A 23,231-nucleotide genomic window follows, 5' to 3' on the forward strand; every position below is an offset into this window, starting at 1 on the left:
GCTGTATCAACAAAAAACGGACTGCAACTTGCAAAACATGCGGGAAGAAAATTACAAACTAAGGCGCAACAATTCCCAACTTTGTTCGACATTTGAAGCTGCACAAAGAACGGTAAATCGTGGCTAATATAGCCGACAGCTATCCATCACACGAGGTTGTGTGTTTATGAGTGTGTAACTTGTTTCATGAGTTTCTTTTTGCTGGCTTGTGATGTCTGGAGCCTGTATTGTTATATGCGCTCCTCACTGCTTGCCTAGATTAGACTTGCAGATTGACTCGCCACCACGCTGTTTGGAGCTGGAAAAGATCAAATGGGCACATTTGTGTCAGAGTGCCTCCTAGAATGGTTGTGTACTCTTCCTAACCTGCTGATTACGGCGAGTGCTTGAACCTCTGATTGTGTTTATGCTTCACACAAATCCCACCATCCCCCTCTCTGCTGTCCTCCGCAGTTTTGAGCTTTCTCCATTGATAATGAATGAAGAACGGCGGTTTATTCATCTGAGGCACCGCATTCAGATACTTTCCCAGATAGAAATGCAAGATATAGATCTGTACCCGATTCTCTATTCTACACGGCAAAGGCTGTTGTAGGTGATGTATTCCTATGCAACCACCCCACACGACACGACACAGCCTACCACGCCTCTCCCGCTGTCACACAGAGAGAGAGAGGGGGGAGGGTCTTTCTCATGGCTACCCATGTATTTCCATGGAAATGTAACGTTTATTTGGAAAGTAATAAATATATAGATATTTTTAAAAGCATTCATGATTTGCGTAAAAGTAATATACTAACTATTACTCTTGTTAAAAATATGAAATGGTATTACATTTGGTGAAGAGCACATTATGACTTGTTTAGGACTCGAAACTCTTGAGACTTGACTCGGACTTGCCGGTCTTGACTTGGGACTTGAGTGCTAAGACTTGAGACTTACTTGTGACTTGTAAAACAATGACTTGGTCCCACCTCTGGCTAAAAACACGGAGCCTAACGTTAGCTAGCTAGCTGCTGTGAGGATGTTATGTCATTGGAGGAGTAAGTGACCGACTTCCCCTCATATCGTTTTTCAGTGTCTAGAGCTTGAGATGCAGCAGGTGTCATGGTTAGCATAAATTCAGCATAGCTAGCTAACTGTGGATAAGTCGTTTATCTTAGTTGTCAATCAAATGTATTTGTCAGGCAAGTTCCCATTCAGTTGTCAAAACGTGGATGGGGACAAGCATGCATTGGCAGGCATGCTGCAGAAGGACTAGCAGGCTACTATTCCAATCGTTTATCAGTGCAATTTTGACTGCAAACTAGCTGGAAAAGTTTGAGAGGGTTTATCTAGTGTTCCCTCGTTTAGATTTTAGCTCAACTCGCACTGGCTAGCATTAGTTGATCTTGTTGTTGATGTGCATAGGCAGCGGGGATAGAGCCTACCGTTTCATGGTTGTTTGATCAATGGGACGGTGAAGTTGCCAAATGTAAGAGGACTAACGTTACCGTGGTATTTACATATTTGCAGAAATCCATTGGTCTATTTTGTGGCTTTTGGTGATGCGTTCTAATGATCTAAAGTCACGCTGTTGCTACTGCCTGTAAACACACAGTCAAGTTCGAAGTGAATGGCAGGGCCCATATGGCAAATCATTTATTTTCATATCGGCCTACTGTAGCTCTGATTGGCTATGGCGCACCAGTCTGCATTGAAACACCGGTCCTGAACACGACAGATGATTTTATTAGGTTGTATTTACTGCAGTGACTATTAATTGTCCAAAACGCACAGCCGTTTTCCCATTCTATATTGCTATAGAATTTTTACAAATGCCTTAATATACATCATTCCCAAACATTCTATGAATTTATGAAAATGACCATATCTAAGCGTTCTCGCTTGTCAGAAAATGTAACAAAAACAAAGTGTCATATTCTTCCTGGGGGTGTATATGAACAGATTTCAATAAGATTTCATGTTGCTAAAATGCTGCCAGTTCCACTTTAATATCAAAACAGAAAGATAGCCACTGAATGTCAATGATCTTACCGTGTGCTTTGCGGGATGAGCTTCCTGTTTGAAGCTCGCTCTGCCCCCCTCTATCATGTCTGTTCTGTGCTCACTGTGTTTCTTAACAGTTTGACAGGATGCGTAACAACAGCCCAATAAAATTCACAAGAGTTGCATTTCTTCATGGCTTTTTTACCAGAGGTGGAAAACGTAACCAATTGTCATAATGAGTAAAAATAAAGATACCTTAATAGAAAGTGACGCAAGTAAAAGTGAAAGTCACTTGAGTAAAAGTCTAAAAGTATTTGGTTTTAAATATACTTCATTATCAAAATAAGTAAAATGTAATTGCAAAAATATATTGAAGTGTTGAAAGTAAATGTATAAATCATTTAAAATTCCTTATTTTAAGCAAACTAGACAGCACCATTTTCTTGTTTTTATTTTATTTACAGATAGCCAGGGGCACACTCCAGCATTTAGACATCATTTACAAACGAAGCATCTGTGTTTAGTGAGTCCACCAGATCAGAGGCAGTAGAGATGTTTTCTTGATACGTGTGTGAATTGGACCATTTTCCTGTTCTGCTAAGCATTCAAAATGTAACAAGTACTTTTGGGTGTCAGGGAAAATGTATGGAGTAAAAAGTACATTTTCTTTATGAATGTAGTGGAGTATAAGTAAAAGTTGTCAAAAATATAAGTAGTAAAGTTCAGATTTAGATTTAAGTAGCACTTAAGTAAATATAATAAGTAATACTTAAGTACTTTACACCACTGGGCATTACTGGCCAAATTTGTGAACTGTGAAAACAATGTTTTACTTAAAAATGATGACAATACAATCTCCATGGAGCTAACGACGTTAATCAGAAGAGACACTGACAGTAGCTAGACAGACTTGGCTAACCAGCATCTTGCATAAAGTTACATGGTTTAAATAAACATCAGCTCCGTTAATTTCATAAATAACAAGAATAATGTTTAGGGCACAGTGTAAAGTGGTTACAGGTGTGATAGCTACTGTTGCAATTTTTAGAGGAAGCTTTCTAGCTTGATACATTTGTTGCTGTTGAAAACAGGAATAAATCGTTTTGTTTACCTATGTCGCCATGGCAACGGCAGCAACCGCTTTCATGCGCTGAAAAACAGCCACTAGATGACAACTGCTTTCTTCAATAGGAAATAAAAAATAAAATGATTGCGAAATGGGTGGAGGAGGTGAAACCACTCAGAGTGGTGATCTGTTCTGATTCGGCTGCAGTGTTGAGTAGTGTGAAGACGGGCAGGTCAGATAGGGGAGACTTGTTTGTGGAGATGATGGTACTGTTAATTGGATTGGAGATGATAGGAGGTAAGGTTTTGTTGCGTTGGAGCGTAATGAGAAGGCTGATTTGGTGGAAGGACGTAGGATAGAGGGTTTGAATTTTTTGGGGGAGTTTGAATTTTTATTTGAGTTAAGAAAAAATTCTTATTTACAATGATGGCCTAGGAACAGTGGGTTAACTGCTTGTTCAGAATGACAGATTTTTACCATGTCAGCTTGGGGATTTGATCTAGCAACCTTTCGGTTACTGGCCCAACGCTATAACCTAGCCTAGTGCTACCTGCCGCTCCAATGTTGATTGTCACGTTGTGGATGATAGGCAGACATAACCTCACACTCAATGTCAACAAAACAAAGGAGATGATCGTGGACTTCAGGAAACAGCAGAGGGAGCAGCCCCCTATCCACATCGACGGGACAGTAGTGGAGAAGGTGGAAAGTTTTAAGTTCCTCGGCGTACACATCACGGACAAACTGAAATGGTCCACCCCCACAGACAGCAGCAGTGCCTCTTCAACCTCAGGATGCTGAAGTAATTCGGCTTGTCACCAAAAACACATTCACTAACTTTTACAGATGCACAATCGAGAGCATCCTGTTGGGCTGTATCACCGCCTGGTACGGCAACTGCTCCGCCCACAACCGTAAGGCTCTCCAGAGGGTAGTGAGGTCTGCACAACGCATCACCGGGGGAAACTACCTGCCCTCCAGGACACCTACACCACCCGATGTCACAGGAAGGCCAAAAAGATCATCAAGGACAACAACCACCCGAGCCACTGCCTATTCACCCCGCTATCATCCAGAAGGCGAGGTCAGTACAGGTGCATCAAAGCGGGTACCGAGAGACTGAAAAACAGCTTCTATCTCAAGGCCATCAGACTGTTAAACAGCCATCACTAACATTGAGCGGCTGCTGCCAACATACTGACTCATCTCTAGCCACTTTAATAATGAAAAAATGGATGTAATAAATGTATCACTAGCCACTTTAAACAATGCCACTTTATATAATGTTTACATACCCTACATTACTCATCTCATATGTATATACTGTACTCTATACCATCTACTGCATCTTGCCTATGCCGGTTGGCCATCGCTCATTCTTATATTTTTATGTACATATTCTTATTCATTCCTTTACACTTGTGTGTGTATAAGGTAGTTGTTGTGAAATTGTTAGGTTAGATTACTTGTTAGACATTACTGCATGGTTGGAACTAGAAGCACAAGCATTTCTCTACACCCGCATTAATAACCATGTGTATGTGACAAATAAACATTTGATTTGATTTGAAACAGGTCTGTGTGATGAGTGTTTAGGGGAGGAAATGGTAGAGCATATGTTGATATTTTGTGAACTGTATGATGTAGAAATTGTGTGAAAGGGTTATAGAGGCTGAACGGGTTGGGTTTGCGTGGTGTCTAGGGCTCCATTTCACTTTCTTAGAGGAACAGGACTAATGAAGAAACTAATGAGGTAGGCCATGACTGGCCTTACACTCCAGTACAGTAGGTGGCGCTGTATGCACCTTAAAAGTTGGATTCGGTCCGCCAACCCAATCTCGAAGAAGAAAACGAGTTATTACTTATTTGATCATGTGGTTTAACAACAATAGTTTTGATTTTTCTCTTCTCAGACCAATAAATAAACATGTCAGGATGAAGCTGTCCCAGCTTATATGATGTCCTACTCTGAATTCACCATACAACACGTTTCTGGCGGCCTTGTTCCGACACAGGTGTTTGGAGTATGCTTGATAGCTATCACAAGGTAACATGTGCTTTTAACCAGTAGCGGTGCGTGGGTAAAATCACCGGGCAACCTCTGTCCAGTGAAATTCACAAAGCATATTACTTGTACAATAACAGACAGTTACATGACCTACAGCATGGTCAAGCAAGTTAACCTGTTTGGGCTGCAGGGGCAGTATTGAGTAACCAGATAAAAGGTGCCCATTTCAAACGGCCTCGTACTCAATTCTTGCTCGTACAATATGCATATTATTATTACTATTGGATAGAAAACACTCTCTAGTTTCTAAAACCGTTTGAATTATATCTGTGAGTCAAACAGAACTCTTTTGGCACAAACTTCCTGACCAGGAAGTGGAAAGTCTGAAATCGAGGCTCTGTCTATAAATGGGCATGATACGTATGAGTATACATGCATGTCATACACCTTCCCCTGGATGTCAAGAGGCGGTGAGAGAAGAAATTTAGTGTTTATCTTGGTCTGAAGTGGAATACAAGCTCTTTGTTTGACGTGTCCCCCATTTCCGGTTTTCTGGAGAGCGCGAGGTGGTACCTGGATTTGCCTTCTGTTTAGCTGCCGTTATAGGCGACTACTATCTCCGGCTTTGATTTTATTTGATACATGTCACCATATCATCGTAAAGTATGTTTTTTCAATATAGTTTAATCAGATTATTGAAATTTTTTCGGGAGTTTTGCCGTGTTCCGTTCTCTGACTTTGTTGACGATGGAGAGATCCGTGCCACTTGGCTAGTGTGCTTGCTAATTCAAGAGGGAAAATGGACGTTCTAAATCCAAACAACGATTGTTCTGGACAAAGGACCCCTTGTCCAACATTCTGATGGAAGATCAGCAAAAGTAAGAAACATTTTATGATGCTATTTCATATCTGTCGTAGATGTGAACTAGTCGTCGGCGCCTAAGTTTTGGGTACTCTAGCTATACCGAAGCTGGATGTCGTAATGAAGTTATTTTTTAGAATTCTAACACTGCGATTGCATTAAGAACTAGTGGATCTATCATTTCCTATACAACATGTATTTTTTAGTTATGTTTATGAATAGCTATTTGGTCAGAATATGTGTGTCAGAAAAAGTGTCAGAAAAATATCCGAACGTTGTGGGAAATAGTAGCTACGTTAGCACATTGTATAACCACTGATTTCAGCTCTAAATATGCACATCTTCGAACAAAACATAAGTGTATGTATAACCTGATGTTATAGGACTGTCATCTGATGAAGAATATCAAGGTTAGTCAAAAATTATATATCTTTTGCTTGTTTGTTACGATCGCTAACTTTTGCTACTGGGAAATGGCTTGTATTTTTGGCTATTGTGGTAAGCTAATATAACGCTATATTGTGTTTTCGCTGTAAAACACTTAATAAATCGGAAATATTGGCTGGAATCACAAGATGCCTGTCTTTCATTTGCTGTACACTATGTATTTTTCAGAAATGTTTTATGATGAGTAATTAGGTATTTGACGTTGGTGTCTGTAATTATTATGGCTGCTTTCGGTGCAATTTCTGATTGTAGCTGCAATGTAAACTATGATTTATACCTGAAATATGCACATTTTTCGAACAAAACATAGATTTATTGTATAACATGTTATAAGACTGTCACCTGATGAAGTTGTTTGTTGGTTAGTTTGGTTGGTTCTTGGTTAGTTAGGTTGGCTTTGTGCATGCTACCTGTGCTGTGAAAAATGTCTGTCCTTTTTTGTATTTGGTGGTGAGCTAACATAAATATACGTGCTGTTTTCGCTGTAAAACATTTTAAAAATCGGACATGTTGGCTGGATTCACAAGATGTGTACCTTTCATTTGCTGTATTGGACTTGTTAATGTGTGAAAGTTAAATATTTAAAAAAATATATATTTTGAATTTCGCGCCCTGCACTTTAAGTGGCTGTTGTCATAAGTGTACCGACGCCGGGCTGCAGCCATAAAAAGTTAATGTTAACGACATTTTCGGACCACTAAACAACTATTAATTTAGAACCACAGATAGTTACCGCAAGTCGCAAAGAAAACATCAGCTGCCTCCTCTATTCCAGCACCATTTCGACATAATCAAATATGCTTAGTCTAATACAGTGACAACTAAATTAGCCACCGGAGGAAAACGACACATCAAAATGCAATAATTCAAGTTTTTCAGTCAATGATTTATGCTCTTAATGAGATTTGATAGGAGTGATGCCAAATCCAAGCTGGTGCGCCAGGACCATTCACAGTTTAACTCGCTCAGTTTAGCTCAATGCTAATTGGCAAATTATTATACTTTTTTTTTTGTCAAGAGAGGCCATGCACGTGGCTTTCCTTGCGTTCAATGCTACTGGCAGCAACAATGTCATACTCGTTTGGACCAGACAGCGTCACATAAATGGCCTACACGTAACTGTTACACAGAACCCAAACCGGCTGCCATCGTGCGCTATCGTGCATAAATGTATTTTTCCCCCCCCACACCAAACGCGATCACGACACGCAGGTTAAAATATCAAAACAAACTCTGAACCAATGACATTAATTTGGGGACAGGTCGAAAAGCATTAAACATGTACGGCAATTTAGCTAGCTAGCTAGCTTGCACTTGCTAGCTAACGTTAATTTGTCCTATTTAGCTAGCTTGCTGTTGCTAGCTAATTTGTCCTGGGATATAAACATTGAGTTGTTATTTTACCTGAAATGCACAAGGACCTCTACTCCGACAATTAATCCACACATAACGGCCAACCGAATCGTTTCTAGTCATCTCTCCCCCTTCCAGGCTTTTTCATCTTTGAACTCATATGGTGATCACATCTAAACGTTCATTGTATTACCACGACAACCGGCAACAAAGTTCGTCTTTCAATCACCCATGTGGGTATAACCAATGAGGAAATGGCAGTGGGTACCTGCTTCTAAAAACCAATGCGGAGATGACTTTCAGCGCAATCTGCGTCAGAAATAGGAACGACTTCTATTTTAGCCCATGGCGTCGCAGACGCTCGTTGGCGCTCGCAATAATTGAATAACATGGATTTCTAAATTTATTTTGCGACGCTCGCGCACGCTACCTGTCCGGTTCTGGTCAGCATGTTAGAGAGACAGAGGGGCGCTATTTCGATCGTTCGGATGCGTTCTCCTGTGATGTACATTCAGCCTCTTGCAAATTGAAGGAAAATGAGAGAGGATTTTATGTTATTGTATTTTTTTCAGTACACAGCACTGACTGTAACAGAGGTATGGACATGTGGGAACACTAACCCTATAACGGCGTGTAGTAGTTTACATTTTTTTTGAAAGTATTTCTCGGTGATATTAAAGTCTAATACAGTGACATTACTTATGTTTCCAAAACTGTAACGCAAGCGCGTGTTCGTGGGAAGATGATACCTTCGTCAATAGACCTTAAAGGTAGTTTTCGTCTACGAATGGGGTAGGAATGATACAGGTACGCTATTATTGCACTGCAGGCGGTGCAATTGAAGTTAACACCCCTGCGGGTAGCGCTCAAAGTGCACACAGGTCTCATCAGGAGAAGACTGAGAAATTAAAGTAGGCTAACCAGGAAACATGGTGACTGGTGGCCTCGTGCAATAAATCGCTTTATTTTACTGTTGGTCAGGGTGTTTTTGTGCTATTCCAGTCCAAAGACCAGGGTTGACAAGACGTTTCTGGAATGAGTGAAACTTTTTAGGATCCAATCCATGATGTGAAATTCGTTCTAACCGAAGTGGAATATAAACGCCGAAAGGGACGGCTAACATTTTATTTGATCACAACATGGTTTAGTATGATAAACCAGTGAGTATTCACAATGGAAATTCGAGGTAAGCTCTTGTGGTGTTGTCAGACTGTTTTCCCGTGTTTTAATAAACCGCCGTCAGATTCAGAGCCGAGGAAGGACAACAGCGAAATGGTGGTGATCAAAAACATTAATGCGGAGCATCCCACCAACAGGGCTTTGCCACCAATACCCATTGGGAGACCGGGCTACGTTTATATCGCCCTCTATGATTATACCGCCCGAACCGTGGATGACTTGAGTTTCAATGCTGGGGACAAGTTAGACGCTCTAGACAAAGGTGCTGGTGATTGGTGGTATGCAAAAGCACTCACTGGAATTTCAGCTGCCAAGAAGGGTTACATTCCAGCCAATTATGTGGCACCTGTAGAGAGCCTGGATGCGGAGCCGTAAGTAGCCTACCAATATACATTTAAAATGATGCGCTGGATGAATGATTCTATTGAAATAGTTGATATATGCTAATGTATAGACTAGACTAGAACAGCACCAGGTCAGGTTTGAAGAATGGTGGCTTCATTCAAAGAGGTGAAGAACAAAATGGGCTACAGAAAATAGAGTAGCCTATTAAAATTCATTCTACATCCCTTATAACCTTTACTTATTCTTGGGCAACTTGAGGCCAGAGTAAAGCAGAAAAGATTCTCATTACACTTGAGGCATGTTCCAGAGCTGCTTTACCCCTGATCCCACTATTCACCTAACCATCGTTTTAGGAGGGGACACTAGCTATCTGACTCTTTTGTTGTGCTTATTTGATTAACCATAATAACTGACCTGTTGGAATGGTCCAGTGGTGTAGGGATACCAAGGAGGATCTGGCAAATATTTGTATACATTCACAGTTTATGAGAATGAGCATGTTCTATATGGCCTTGGTGCAATCTGGTGTTGAATGTTTATTAGCCCAATTAAAATATTAGCTAAATTCAGAGTTGCACATTGACTCGGTGTTGTGGAATATGATGAGTCACAATACTGTAAGTGCTTTATGGATTCCCAGCACTTCCTCATAACCTAGTCCTAGATGAGGCCTCAGATTTGAGTGACTGTTCTCAAACAAACACCTGACACACAACTAACGAAACAGTTGACAGGCTACAGTAATGTCATTTTTTTGAAAATTACTAAGCACTAGTGTTTGGTTTAATGCATGCCAACTTTCCATATTGCGAACAGATTAAGTCAATAGGCAAATGCCACACTATTGGTGCTGTTCCATGTATCTAGACCTAAGTGATTGGTCAAACAAGTTAATGATTGTCAATGATAAGGAAGTACAATGAATAAGTTAATAATTATCCAGATCAGATTAAAATACAAACGTAAAAGTGATTAAACTCTAAAGAGATTCAATGTACATGTAGCTGTATTTACATTTTGACAACCGTTTGTAGGGTCAACACACATACAAGTGCACTGTTTAAATATAGAAAGAAACCGGTTAAGCAAGGAAATTGCACTTGGCATGACATGGCGTAGAGTAAAACTTAACTTTGACCAAACCGAACAGGCCTGGGTATCTTGGTCAAAAGTAATGTTTGGGTAATGCTTTGAAATAATGGAACAGGTACCATTCATAAATGGGCTGTTCAAGAATTATGGAAATAATTAATCTTATCATACCCTATTTAAAAACAACTAACCACGCCTTTTATTCAATTTATCAATGCCAGTGAGACGTACAATTCAAAGTAAAGTGTTTCATATGTAAATATATATATATATTTAACTAATGAGGGGTCCATCTTCTGAACAAAGTCAGTAATCTTATCTTGGGTGTGGCTCAAGTATTGTCCTGGTGATCATCCCCTTGAAACTGGTTTTAGTTAAGCTGCAGTCTAGTTTTTGCCTTTCTCAACACACTGTCTGCGGGAATGTTTATTTGTTTTAAATTGAGCCTTTATTTAACTTGGCAAGTCAGTTAAGAACACATTATTATTTACGATGACTGCCTACACCGGCCAAACCCGGACGACGCTGGGCCAATTGTGCGCCGCCCGATGGGACTCCCAATCACGGCCGGTTGTGATACATCCTGTGAAAGCTTGAGAGGGTTTTGTCTTGGTAATCAGGACTTGTTTTACCGAAGTATCACGGTCTCGTAGTGTACATACACTGATTAACTTGATCAGTGGATGCCTATAGTATCAATCATATAGATCTGTTTGATGTATTGGTAAAAACCCTAAGCTAGGCGAACGCCTTAATGTACCTACCCACCAAGTAAATATCACTGTGCAGTGCCAGTGAATATCTATGATGCTGGGGTTGACCGTTGTTTCCTCCTGTTCTGCTATACAGGTGGTACTTTGCGGACACCAAGAGACTGGATGCTGAGAAGCTGCTTCTGTCTGAGGGGAACCAGCATGGAGCCTTTCTCATCAGAAACTGTGAGAGTCAGAAAGGAGAGCTCTCACTCTCAGGTAAATCTCAGCGTCGTCGTCTTGTACTTGTCGCGTCTGCAAGAGACTAAAGCTCAGATCTGTCACCCACCAAATATGTACTCTCACAATATGCTCTTGGAACACGTTTTGAATGACTTTGTGAAGTTTGACACATTTTGTGTCTTCGCTCTATTGTTCAGGATTGTATTTTGTGGTTTTATTTTTCCATCAGTCTATTTCCGTGTGATCCCGGCATGAAGAGGGAACTCAATGCACAAATAACTCAAGTTGTTTCTTCATTCCGGAACAATCCCCACTTTACTCTGGGTAAATCACAGTCTCCCATAGTGCACTGAAGTGTTTGATTGTTCAAGGTCATAAAGTTAAACAAATAGGGAGACCTCTAATTCTCAAAAAGAGACTATGATAACATCACTTAGGGCCACATGAGTCTGGCTGGCCTTTTCGGTCGGAAGGAAAAAGTCCCTTGCTTATACATTTACAGTGGTGTGTAAACTTAGTCACGACAAATGCAATAATCTCATAGTAACCTGATTACAGGAAAGTTCAGTGGTGTTGCTATCTGCCTATGCATTGTTCATGTTAATAATAGTCATATAATATAATAATAGTCATATAATAGTCATATAATAAGTCATTTGCGTTTGAATGTAAAAAACCCCATGAGCACTAACTAATATATAAAGTAGTTGGAGCACATGAAATTTGGTGTCAAATGAAAGCTAAGAGTTTATTTTTATGTTATTAATGCATATATATACCTTCTTCAACCTTTTTCTATCCTAAAAATTAGGAATAAGAAAAGACTTTGATTTCTGGTCAAACAAATGGAAAAGGGGTCTTAAACATCTTCCAGAAAAAGTCTTTAAAGTATTAGAAATACATAAAAACACATTGTTGAAGTAAAGACCCCTGCCAACTAATATCAAGATTTATATTATTCATTTAACCTTTTATTTAACTAGGCAAGTCGGTTAAGAACCAAATTCTTATTTACAATAACGGCCTACCCCAGCCAAACCCGGACAACGCTGGGCCAATTGTGCGCCGCCTTATGGGACTCCCAATCACGGCCGAATGTGATACAGCCTGGATTCAAACCAGGGACTGTAGTGACACCTCATGCAGTGCCTTAGACCGCTGTGTCACTCGGGAGCTCTGGTTTTGTAGAAATAATTTGCCTCCTGTAAGTTTTTTAAAAAAGTATTGAGTCTTGTCATTGTCTTGTAATTCTGTTACCAAAACTCCACATATCTTTAAGATATTTTCTAATCCTCTCCCTCATGAGGAGGGAGGATAATGAAAGTTTACATAAGTAACAAGGGGTAGACCTACCAATTAGTTGATGTTTTTACTAATAACAATGTGGTTTGATTTAAGTGCTTAAAACATATCATTCTTTTACCAAATCGGTAATAGAATGTCTGCAACTGAATTGGCTACAACGGGAATTCATAGTTGTCAAACCAAAGTTGGGTCGCCTGCTACTGTCCTCCCTTCCACTGTTTTCTTTCTCTTTCTGTGGTGTGGTGGTCAAAGCAAAAGTGTGAAAACAGTCTGGACAACACCTCCTTCTGTCTTTGTCGCTCTTCTCTCTTTCTTTCTCCATGTCGCTCTTTCTCTCTCCCTGTCGCTCTCGCTCTCCCTCTCTCTCCAGTTAGTCAACTCTGCCTGTTCTTACTGACACTTACCCACGAGCCCCCTCTCTTCCCACTTCACTTACTGTAGTTCAATAACCCAAAATAAAACTGCATTTTATTTTATTATTATTATTATTTTTTTTCAAACTCTGTCATAACTGACACCCCATTCTTTCTGCAGACATCTTTGGATCTTAATCCAGAGCAGATATTTAAGAGTTTTTGGAAAACGTGGTCACCGAAAAAACTCAGGGAGATTTTCCTGTTATTCTGTTAAACCAAACTTTACATTTCCACTGTTCTTCAAGTAAATATGTTTTTAACTTTTCAGTGGAAATTGTTCAAAGTAGTCCTTCTGCATAGTCGTATGGTTTGTTTAACTTTGCAATCAATATTTTTTGGTTTGGCATTGAGTCTCGGCATCTTTCTGTTACCGTGGACTTGTAATTTCTGAGCGTCTTCAGTACAATGAGCCAAATCACCAAAAATAATGTTTTCATGTAGGCAGCCCATTATTCCATAATGGCCATATAAACAGATTTTAACATGGTACTTTCCCCACTTTATTTACTCTTCGGCACACATTTTCATGGCCGTGGTTGATTTTACTGTCTTCATTCACACTTGTTAGTGTTCTGCCCTTATGCTTTTGTATGCATCTTTCAGTACTGGACCAGTGTAAAGTGAAGCATTACAAAGTAAGGAAGATGGACTCTGGAGGCTACTACGTGTCGCCGTCCAAGAACTTCCTAACTCTGAGGGAGTTGGTGGAACACTACTCAAAACAGGAGGATGGTCTCTGTGTACGGCTGCTTGAACCATGTAAAAAGGTACGGTGTTCCGTTTACTTTCTTTGTTAACTACTGTATCATGTGATTGCGATAAATCGGATTTGTTTAGTGGCCCTCTTGATCTGAATTGACGTACACACACTTTAAGGAACTAATGTGCCTGGCAAATTTGCTAAAGATATCCAGATCACAGAAACCCTCTTCAAATATTGAGCCTAATACAATAGCCTGAAGCTGTTCCGTGTCAACCATGTATAGCACCACTAACCGTTCACAAAGGACAATAGAACAACAGTCATGTGGTTGTCCTGAACAGTAAAGAGGACAGGGTGTCAGGTTCTACTTTGGGACAGTTCCTCTGTCTCTGCTGATTTGTTGTATCTCTCTCGTGTCAGATGGAGGCGCCTCAGACCCATGGTCTGTCCTACAACACCGCCGACCACTGGGAGATAGACCGGACGTCTGTCAAACTGCTGAATAAACTGGGCGCTGGGCAATTTGGAGAGGTTCATGAAGGTCTCTGGAATGACACCACTGCAGTAGCAGTGAAGACCCTCAAACCTGGTAAATAGCCTGTACAACACAAACACAGGACTCAAACCCATAAAATCACGTTATTTCAAATGCTTAATTTTGTATCTCGTTAAAGTTCCAATGCAGCTGTTTTTATCTCAATATAAAAACATTTCTGGGTAACAATTAAGTACTGTATATACACTGAACCAAAAAATATACGCAACATGTAATGTGTTGGTCCCATGTTTCATGAGCTAAAATTAAAAAGCCCAGATATGTGCCATACGCACAAAAAGCTTATTTCTCAATTTTTTTCACAAATTAGTTTACATCCCTGTTAGTGAGCATTTCTCCTTTGCCAAGATAATCCATCCACCTGACAAGTGTGGCATATCAAGAAGCTGATTAAACAGGATCATCATTACATAGGTGCACCTTGTGCTGGGGACAATAAAAGACCACTCTAAAATTTGCAGTTTTGTCACTCAACACAATGCCACAGATGTCTCAAGTTTTGCAGGAGTGTGCAATTGGCACGCTGACTGCAGGAATGTCCACCTAAACTGTTGCCAGAAAATTAAATGTTCATTTCTCGACCATAAGCCGCCTCCAATGTCGTTTTAGAGAATTTGTCAGTACGTCCAACCGTCCTCACAACCGCAGCCCACGTGTATGGAGTTGTGTGGAGGAACTGTTTGCTGATGTCAACGCTGTGAAAAGAGTGGAATGGGCAGGCATTTTATCGATGGAAATTTGAATGCAGAGATACTGTGATCAGATCCTGAGGCCCATTGCTGTGCCATTCATCCGCTGCCATCACCTCATGTTTCAGCATGATAATGCACGGCCCCATGTCTCAAGGATCTGTACACAATTCCTGGAAGCTGACAATTTTCCAGTTTTCCCATGGCCTGCATACTCACCAGACATGTCACCCGTTGAGCATGTTTGGGATGCTTTGGATCGACGTGTACAATAGCATGTTCCCGTTGATATCCAGCAACTTCGCACAGCCATTGCAGAGGAGTGGAACAACATTCCACAGTCAGCATGATCAACTCTCTGCGAAGGAGATGTACTGCATGAGGCAAATGGTGGTCACACCAGATACTGACTGATTTTCCTATCCACACCCTACCTTATTTTTTATTTTATTTATTTATATACATACATTCATACATACATACAGTTGAAGTTTACATACAATTAAGTTGGAGTCATTTAAAACTCGTTTTTCAACCACTCCACAAATTTCTTGTGAACAAACTATAGTTTTGGCAAGTCGGTTAGGACATCTACTTTGTGCATGACACAAGTAATTTTTCCAACAATTGTTTACAGACAGATTATTTCACTTATAATTCACTGTATCACAATTCCAGTGGGTCAGAAGTGTACATACGCTAAGTTGACTGTGCCTTTAAACAGCTTGGAAAATTCCAGAAAATGATGTCATGGCTTTAGAAACTTCTGATAGGCTAATTGACATTTGAGTCAATTGGAGGTATACCACTTGGATGTATTTCAAGGCCTACCTTCAAACTCAGTGCCACTTTGCTTGACATCATGGGAAAATCAAAAGAAACCAGCCAAGACCTCAGAAAACAAATTGTAGACCTCCACAAGTCTGGTTCATCCTTGGGAGCAATTTCCAAATGCCTGAAGGTACCACATTCATCTGTACAAACAATAGTACACAAGTATAAACACTATGGGACCACGCAGCCGTCATATTACTCATGAAGGAGACGCAGTCTGTCTCCTGGAGATGAACGTACTTTGGTGCGAAAAGTGCCTATCAATCCCAGAACAACAGCAAAGGACCTTGTGAAGATGCTGGAGGAAACGGGTAGAAAAGTATCTATATCCACAGTAAAACGAGTCCTATATCGACATAACCTGAAAGGCCGCTCAGCAAGGAAGAAGCCACTGCTCCAAAAGTGCCATAAAAAAGCCAGACTATGGTTTGCAACTGCACATGGGGACGAAGATCATACTTTTTGGAGAAATGTCCTCTGGTCTGATGAAATAGAAATAGAAATGTTTTTCCATAATGACCATCGTTATGTTTGGAGGAGAAAGGGGGATGCTTGCAAGCCGAAGAACACCCGTGAAGCACGGGGGTGGCAGCATCATGTTGTGGGGGTGCTTTGCTGCAGGAGGTCTCAAGACATCAGTCAGGAAGTTAAAGCTTGGCCATTTGCAACCAAGCTTTAACTTCCAAATGGACAATGACCCCAAGCATACTTCCAAAGTTGTGGCAAAATGGCAAAGTTGTGACAACAAAGTCAAGGTATTGGAGTGGCCATCACAAAGCCCTGACCTCAATCTCAAAGAACATTTGTGGGCAGAACTAAAAAAGAGTTTTTGCCGAGAAAGGAGGCCTACAAACCTGACTCAGATACACCAGCTCTGTCAGGGGAATGGGCCAAAATTCACCCAACTTATTGTGGGAAGCTTATGGAAGGCTACCTGAAACGTTTGACCCTTGTTAAACAATTTAAAGGCAATGCTACCAAATACTAATTGAGTGTATGTGAACTTCTGACCCACTGGGAATGTGATGAAAGAAATAAAAGCTGAAATAAATCATTCTCTCTACTATTATTCTGACATTTCACATTCTTAAAATAAAGTGGTGATCCTAACTGACCTAAGACATGGAATCTTTACTCAGATTAAATGTCAGGAATTGTGAAAACTGAGTTTAAATGTATTTGGCTAAGGTGTATGTAAACTTCCGACTTCAACTGTGTGTGTGTATGTGTATATATATACGATCTTGTTTCATCGCTGCAACTCCCCAATGGGCTTGGCAGAGGCGAAGGTCTAGTCAGGCGTCCTCCGAAACATGATCCGTCAAACCGCGCTTCTTAATACACGCCCGCTTAACCCGGATGTGTGACGGAGGAAACACTGTTCAACTGACGACCGAAGTCAGCCTGCAGGCACCCGGCCCGCCACAAGGAGTCGCTAGAGCGCGATGAGCCATGTAAAGCCCCCCCTAACCCGGACGATGCTGGGCCAATATTGCGGTGTCATGGCCAGTTGTGACACAGCCTGGGATCAAACCCAGGTCTGTAGTGACGCCTCAAGAACTGCGATGCAGTGCCTTAGACCGTTGTGCCACTCGGTCGGCCCCCTACCTTTTTTAAAAGGTATCTGTGACCAACAGATGCATACCTGTATTCTCACTCGTGAAATCCTAATGAATTTATTTAAATTGACTTATTTCCTTATATGAACTGTAACTCGGTAAAAACGTTGAAATTGTGTTTATATTTTTGTTCATTATATGAAACACAGGAAAATCCCGTTTTTGAATGCACTTGACATTTAAAAAAATTCTCGTCACAGTGCAGGTTGGATAGAATTCCAGCTAGTGTTAGAGTGCAATACAATGTATACATGTTCTTGTTATCCTAGGCACCATGGACGCTAAGGACTTCCTACAGGAGGCCCATATCATGAAGACACTGCGGCACCCCAAACTGATCCAGCTCTACGCTGTGTGTACTGTGGAGGAACCCATCTACATCATCACAGAGCTCATGAAGAATGGCAGTCTGCTGGATTATCTCCAAAGTAAGAACACACTAGTGTATTGCATTGTAACCTACCTACATACAAGACCACTGCACTTTCCTCCATGGACCAGACCCTGATTGGTATTGGACGTTTAGATTAGAACACCACCTCAACAATGTGCCAACTGTGGAAAGAGTTGAAATACAGTACAGACGTTTCTTTAATTTATGTAACTGAGTGATGTGTATAGGGAACGTTTTGGATGAAGTGTAAATTTGGCAACAACCAAAAAAAGCTACAGTTTTGCTCCCTCTTCACTTTGTGTGATACAGTTGCCTGTAAAGAATATGCTAAATGCATCATACGGGCCATGCTTCTATATTTTGAAAGTTACAGACAGTGCATTCAGAAAGTGTTCAGACCACTTCCCTTTTTCCTCAATTTGTTATGTTACAGCCTTATTCTAAAATATATCATTTTTTTTATGTCCTCATCAGTCTTCACACAATACCCCATAATGAGTGTATTTTTTTTGCAAATGTATAAAAAATATTATTTACATAAGTATTCAGACCCTTTGCTACGAGACTCGAAATTGAGCTCAGGTGCATCCTGTTTTCATTGATCATCCTTGAGATGTTTCTACAACTTGATTGGAGTCCACCTGTAATAAATTAAATTGATTGTACATGATTTGGAAAGGCACATACCTGTCTATATAGGGTCCCACAGTTGACAGTGCATGTCAGAGCAAAAACCAAGACATGAGGTTGAAGGAACTGTCCGTAGAGCTCCGAGGGAGGATTGTGTCAAGGCATGGGGAAGGGTGCCAAAACATTTCTGCAGCATTGAAGGTCCTCAATAACACAGTGGCCACCATCATTCTTACATGGAAGGAGTTTGGAACCACCAAGTGGAACCACCAACTCTTCCTAGAGCTGGTCGCCCAGCCAAACAGAGCAATCGGGGGAGAAGGGCCTTGGTCAGGGAGATGACCAAGAACCCAATGGTCACTCTGACAGAGCTCCAGAGTTCCTCTGTGGAGATGGGAGAACTTTCCAGAAGGACAACCATCTCTGCATCACTCCACCAATCAGGCCTTTATGGTAGAGTTGCCAGACTGAAGCCATTCCTTAGTTAAAGGCACATGACAGCCTGCTTAGCATTTACCAAAAGGCACCCAAAGACTCGGATCATGAGAAACAAGATTCTCTGGTCTAATGAAACCAAGATTAAACTCTTTGGCCTGAATGCCAAGTGTCACATCTGGAGGAAACCTGGCACCATCCCTACGGTGAAGCATGGTGGAGGCAGCATCATGCTGTGGGGATGTTTTTCAGCAGCAGGAACTGGGAGACCAGTCAGGATAGAGGGAAATATGAACGGAGCAAAGTACAGAGATAGTTGATGAAAACCTGCTTAGGACTTCAGACTGGGGCGAAGGTTCACCTTCCAACAGGACAAAGACCCTAAGCACACAGCCAAGACATTGCAGGAGTGGCTTTGGGACAAGTCTCTGAATGTCCTTGAGTGGCCCAGCCAGAGCCTGGACTTGAACCTGATCAAAAATCTCTGGAGAGACCTGAAAATAGCTGTGCCGCGACACTCCCCATCCAACCTGACAGAGCTTGAGTGGATCTGCAGAGAAGAATGGGAGAAACTCCCCAAGTACAGGTGTGCCAAGCTTGTAGCATCATACCCAAGAAGACTCGAGGTTGTAATTGCTGCCTAAGGTGCTTCAACAAAGTGCTGAGTGAAGGGTCTGAATATTTATGTAAATGTAAAAATATATATTTTTCTTTCGAAAAACCTGTTCACTTTGTCATTATGGGGTATTGTGTGTAGATTGAGGGGGAAATAACTATTTAATCCATTTTAGAATAAGGCTGTAATGTAACAAAATGTGAAAAAGTCAAGGGGTCTGAATACTTTCCGAATGCACTGTATATTTAAGATGATTTGATGTTATGGACTCCCTGGTGACTGCCAGCACTCCTTGAGTTTTTCTCCCAATGTGAGATGCTGTGCCATAACGTGAAATATGCAGTGTCATTGCCTGTCAGAGTGATAGTCACCTCTTGGAGCCGCCATGTGAAATTGATGTTGGTGGCCCCGAGACTGTCTGCATTACATCCCCTATATTTTACTAGATGCCCTTACACACTGGCACAAATTCAGACATTCGGCCATTACTAGCAATTGTTTTGGGGGGACTCTAAACTTCAGAAACTTTTTACAAAGAATTGCATAGTCATACTTTTGCATGCACACTGTTATTCTGAAAATTGTACTATAACATTTGACTTAAGCACTCATTAGAATGCAATATCAGTTCACTGACCATGGTACTTACCTTCTCTCCTCCTCCACAGAGGACAAGGGTACGCAGCTGGTAATCTCAGACCAGCTAGAGATGGCGGCCCAGGTGGCTGCTGGGATGGCTTACCTGGAGCTGCAGAACTACATCCACAGAGACCTGGCGGCCCGCAACGTTCTGGTGGGAGAGAACAACATTTGCAAGGTGGCTGACTTTGGCCTCGCCAGAGTCTTCATGGTGGGTATCTCTATCTTTCTGTAAGAAAAACAAGAAAAGGGGATATTTTGTTATTAGTTGGGGCTGTTTGTCAAAAATTTGACGCTAAGGCTTTTCTCAAGACCAGTCTCCATTTCTCTTTCTAAGATATGAAATCAAACTGTTGGAGGCCCACTAAAAGTATTTATTTATTCTGCTCTTTTAAAGTATTGAGGATTCAGATTTTATTCCTGTTGTTTTAGATGGAGAGTGACAACGTTTACGAAGCTAAAGAGGGCACTAAGTTCCCTGTGAAATGGACCGCCCCAGAAGCCATCCACAGCGGCAAGTTCACCATCAAGTCTGACGTGTGGTCCTTCGGCATTCTGCTATATGAGATCATGACCTTCGGCGGGATGCCCTATCCAAGTAAGACTTTTACATGCATGTTTAATGTATTACTCTATAGAAAATAAAGCTGGTGTAATCAGTCAGTGTTAATCCTGTTATTTACTACCGTGGAATTTTTGAGTGTACAATAATGTAAGTGGGCGGGGTAGGAATATTGTATGAGTAGCATGCACTACAGTCAACAGTTTAAAAAAACACCTGACACCCTGTCTATTTGTACACCACTTGCAATTTCAAGGGAGCGTTCATAGTTTATCCACACTAAATGCACAGCATAAGGTTAGATTGTGTTACTGTGTGAGATCAGAACTATAGTCCCCTGTTATTGTTCCAGCCATGACCAACTACGAGGTGGTCCAGCAGCTGCCCACAGGCTACAGGATGCCGATCCCATCACGCTGTCCCAAGGTGATGTATGAGATCATGTCTGACTGCTGGAAGGAGAATGAGAACGACAGACCCACCTTTGAGACCCTACAGTGGAAGCTAGAGGACTTCTTTGACCTGGATGTGACCTCCTACGATGACGCCAACCATTACTAGTACTGTACTGTATACAGGGATCATTGATGTTCTGCTCATGGGTCAGCAGAGGAAAGTAGGGTATGTCCACTGTGCCACAAGTAATATAGTAAAATATCAAAGGCATTTCATACTCCCAACAGTTTGTATCTAGCATGCAGGTAGCATTGTATTTAGCATAGTTGAACTGCCCTCTCCCTGATAACATTATGGTTGAATATCTATTTTTTAGGATTATATTTTGCGGTCGAACACGTGGGACCATAAAATGTTTGATCAGAAAATATTGTTTGTGGAGGTTTTATTTGGCTGCTCATGTATTGTCATTAAAGAAAGTCCGACATGACTATGACGGATAATCCTCTATTGTAACTGTCGTTTGTGACACTCCCACTAATTAAGATTTTGTTCGCCAAACTTAATGCACTTTTAAATGGGTGATACTGAGACTGCTAAACTCACTAGATGCTCTTTGATGAAGTCACAAACTCTGTCCATGGCCCGGTTGGGCTTTCATAGCGACAGCTGTTCTCCGGTAAGACTGATGGAGCTATCTAGATTGGCGAAATAGTTCTGTATTCACTCCGCATTCTTCCACTGCTGGGCTGCCAAGTATTCATAAGGCGTATTTTGTTTGTTTTGCTTTATCCACTCTGAAGCATGGTGAGAGAGGGCACTATGTCACTGAACACTCATGAATACATAGGAATGACTGAGTAATGTTGATAGAATATTTTCACAGAAAGAGTAGATATGATTCAACTGGACAGAATTGGATTTGGGGGAAGGATTTGGAGAGTAAATCTGATTGTACATTCACCTAATGTCTATGTATGTCATAGTGGGGATGCTGTTATTGTGCAATAGGAACTGGAATTGAATAACCGGGCAGACTGCTTGCTCTCCACACTGCAGTGGCCTTATGTTGATTGAATGATGGATGGGAGGTGTTGGCATGTGCCCCCTCCTTTCTCACTCTGTAGCATGCCTCTTTTATGGATCAATGACTGAAAGGTTTTGACACTGGACTTATTTGGAGACCGGAATTGTACAAGTGCTTGTTGATAATTACCAATCACTTTGTAAAATATTGTACGTTTTTTAAATGTCTGATTGTACTTGTAGATCATAACCTGTATGAAAGTGTACACTTGATCAGAAAAATAAGATTATTTCCTTAATGTGTTTATTGAAAGATGAATTGAATGTCATGTTTGATACATAAGAATAATACTTTTTTTTGTATAAATTTGTTTTAATTAATCTGTGGTGAGAATCTACACTGAACAGAAAATATAAATGCAACGTGTAAAGTGTTGGTCCCATGTTTCATGAGCTGAAATAAAAGACCCCTGAAAGGTTCCATACACACACAGCTTCTCTCAAATTGTATGCACAAATTTGTTTACATCCCTGTTGGTGAGCATTTCTCCTTTGCCAAGATAATTCATCTGCCTGACAGGTGTGGCATTTTAAGAAGCTGATTAAACAGCATGATCATTACACAGGTGCAACTTGTGCTGGTGACAAAAGTCCACTCAAATGTGCAGTTTTGTCACGAGACATCGTGTTGTGACAACACTGCACAAGTTTTGAGGAAGCATGCAATTGGCATGCTGACTTCAATAATGTCCACCAGAGCTGTTGCCAGATAATTTAATATTTATTTCTCTACCATAATCCGCCTCCGTCATTTAAAAAAAATTGTGTGTACGTCCAACCGGCCTCACAACCACAGACCACGTGTAACCGCGCCAGCCCAGGACCTCCACATCCGGCTTCTTTACCCGTGGGATCTCCTGAGACCTGCCACCTGGACAGATGAAATTGAGGAGTATTTCTGTCTGTATTAAAGGCTTTTTGTGGGGGGAAACTAATTCCGATTGGCTGGGCCTGGCTCCCAAGTGGGTGGGCCAAGGCTGCGCCCCTGCCCAGTCATGTGAAATCCATAGATTAGGGCCTAATTAACTTCAGTTGACTGATTTTCTTATATGAACTGTAACTCAGTAAAATCATT

General features: G+C 41.1%; 2 protein-coding genes across 2 annotated transcripts in view; one reads left to right on the forward strand and one right to left on the reverse strand.

The window, feature by feature from the left end:
- The window catches only part of LOC120019267 (5'-nucleotidase domain-containing protein 1-like), a 57,572-nt gene extending 55,478 nt beyond the window's left edge, over positions 1–2,094 (reverse strand). The window contains exon 1 of the mRNA XM_038962580.1: positions 2,038–2,094. Within this exon, the coding sequence (XP_038818508.1) occupies positions 2,038–2,094 (57 nt within the window). The remainder of the gene's footprint in view (positions 1–2,037) is intronic.
- Positions 2,095–8,653: 6,559 nt separating this feature from the next.
- On the forward strand, positions 8,654–22,557 carry LOC120019433 (tyrosine-protein kinase SRK2-like). The gene is made up of 8 exons (XM_038962721.1): positions 8,654–9,275; positions 11,191–11,312; positions 13,601–13,764; positions 14,121–14,289; positions 17,668–17,826; positions 20,142–20,323; positions 20,545–20,710; positions 21,027–22,557. Exons 1-8 carry the CDS (start codon positions 8,899–8,901, stop codon positions 21,233–21,235), a joined length of 1,548 nt encoding a protein of 515 aa, XP_038818649.1. The 5' UTR covers positions 8,654–8,898; the 3' UTR covers positions 21,236–22,557.
- Positions 22,558–23,231: the final 674 nt, after the last annotated feature.

The sequence above is a fragment of the Salvelinus namaycush genome, chromosome 24 (genome assembly GCF_016432855.1).
Source record: "Salvelinus namaycush isolate Seneca chromosome 24, SaNama_1.0, whole genome shotgun sequence".
In the NCBI taxonomy this organism is placed as follows: Eukaryota; Metazoa; Chordata; class Actinopteri; order Salmoniformes; family Salmonidae; genus Salvelinus; species Salvelinus namaycush.

Coding starts and splice junctions, on each gene's coding strand:
- LOC120019433 (XM_038962721.1), top strand. CDS start 8,899: ATGGAAATTCGAGGTAAGCTCTTGTGGTGTTGTCAGACTGTTTTCCCG. Junction 9,276..11,190: donor GAGAGCCTGGATGCGGAGCC/GTAAGTAGCCTA, acceptor TCTGCTATACAG/GTGGTACTTTGCGGACACCA. Junction 20,711..21,026: donor CGGCGGGATGCCCTATCCAA/GTAAGACTTTTA, acceptor TTATTGTTCCAG/CCATGACCAACTACGAGGTG.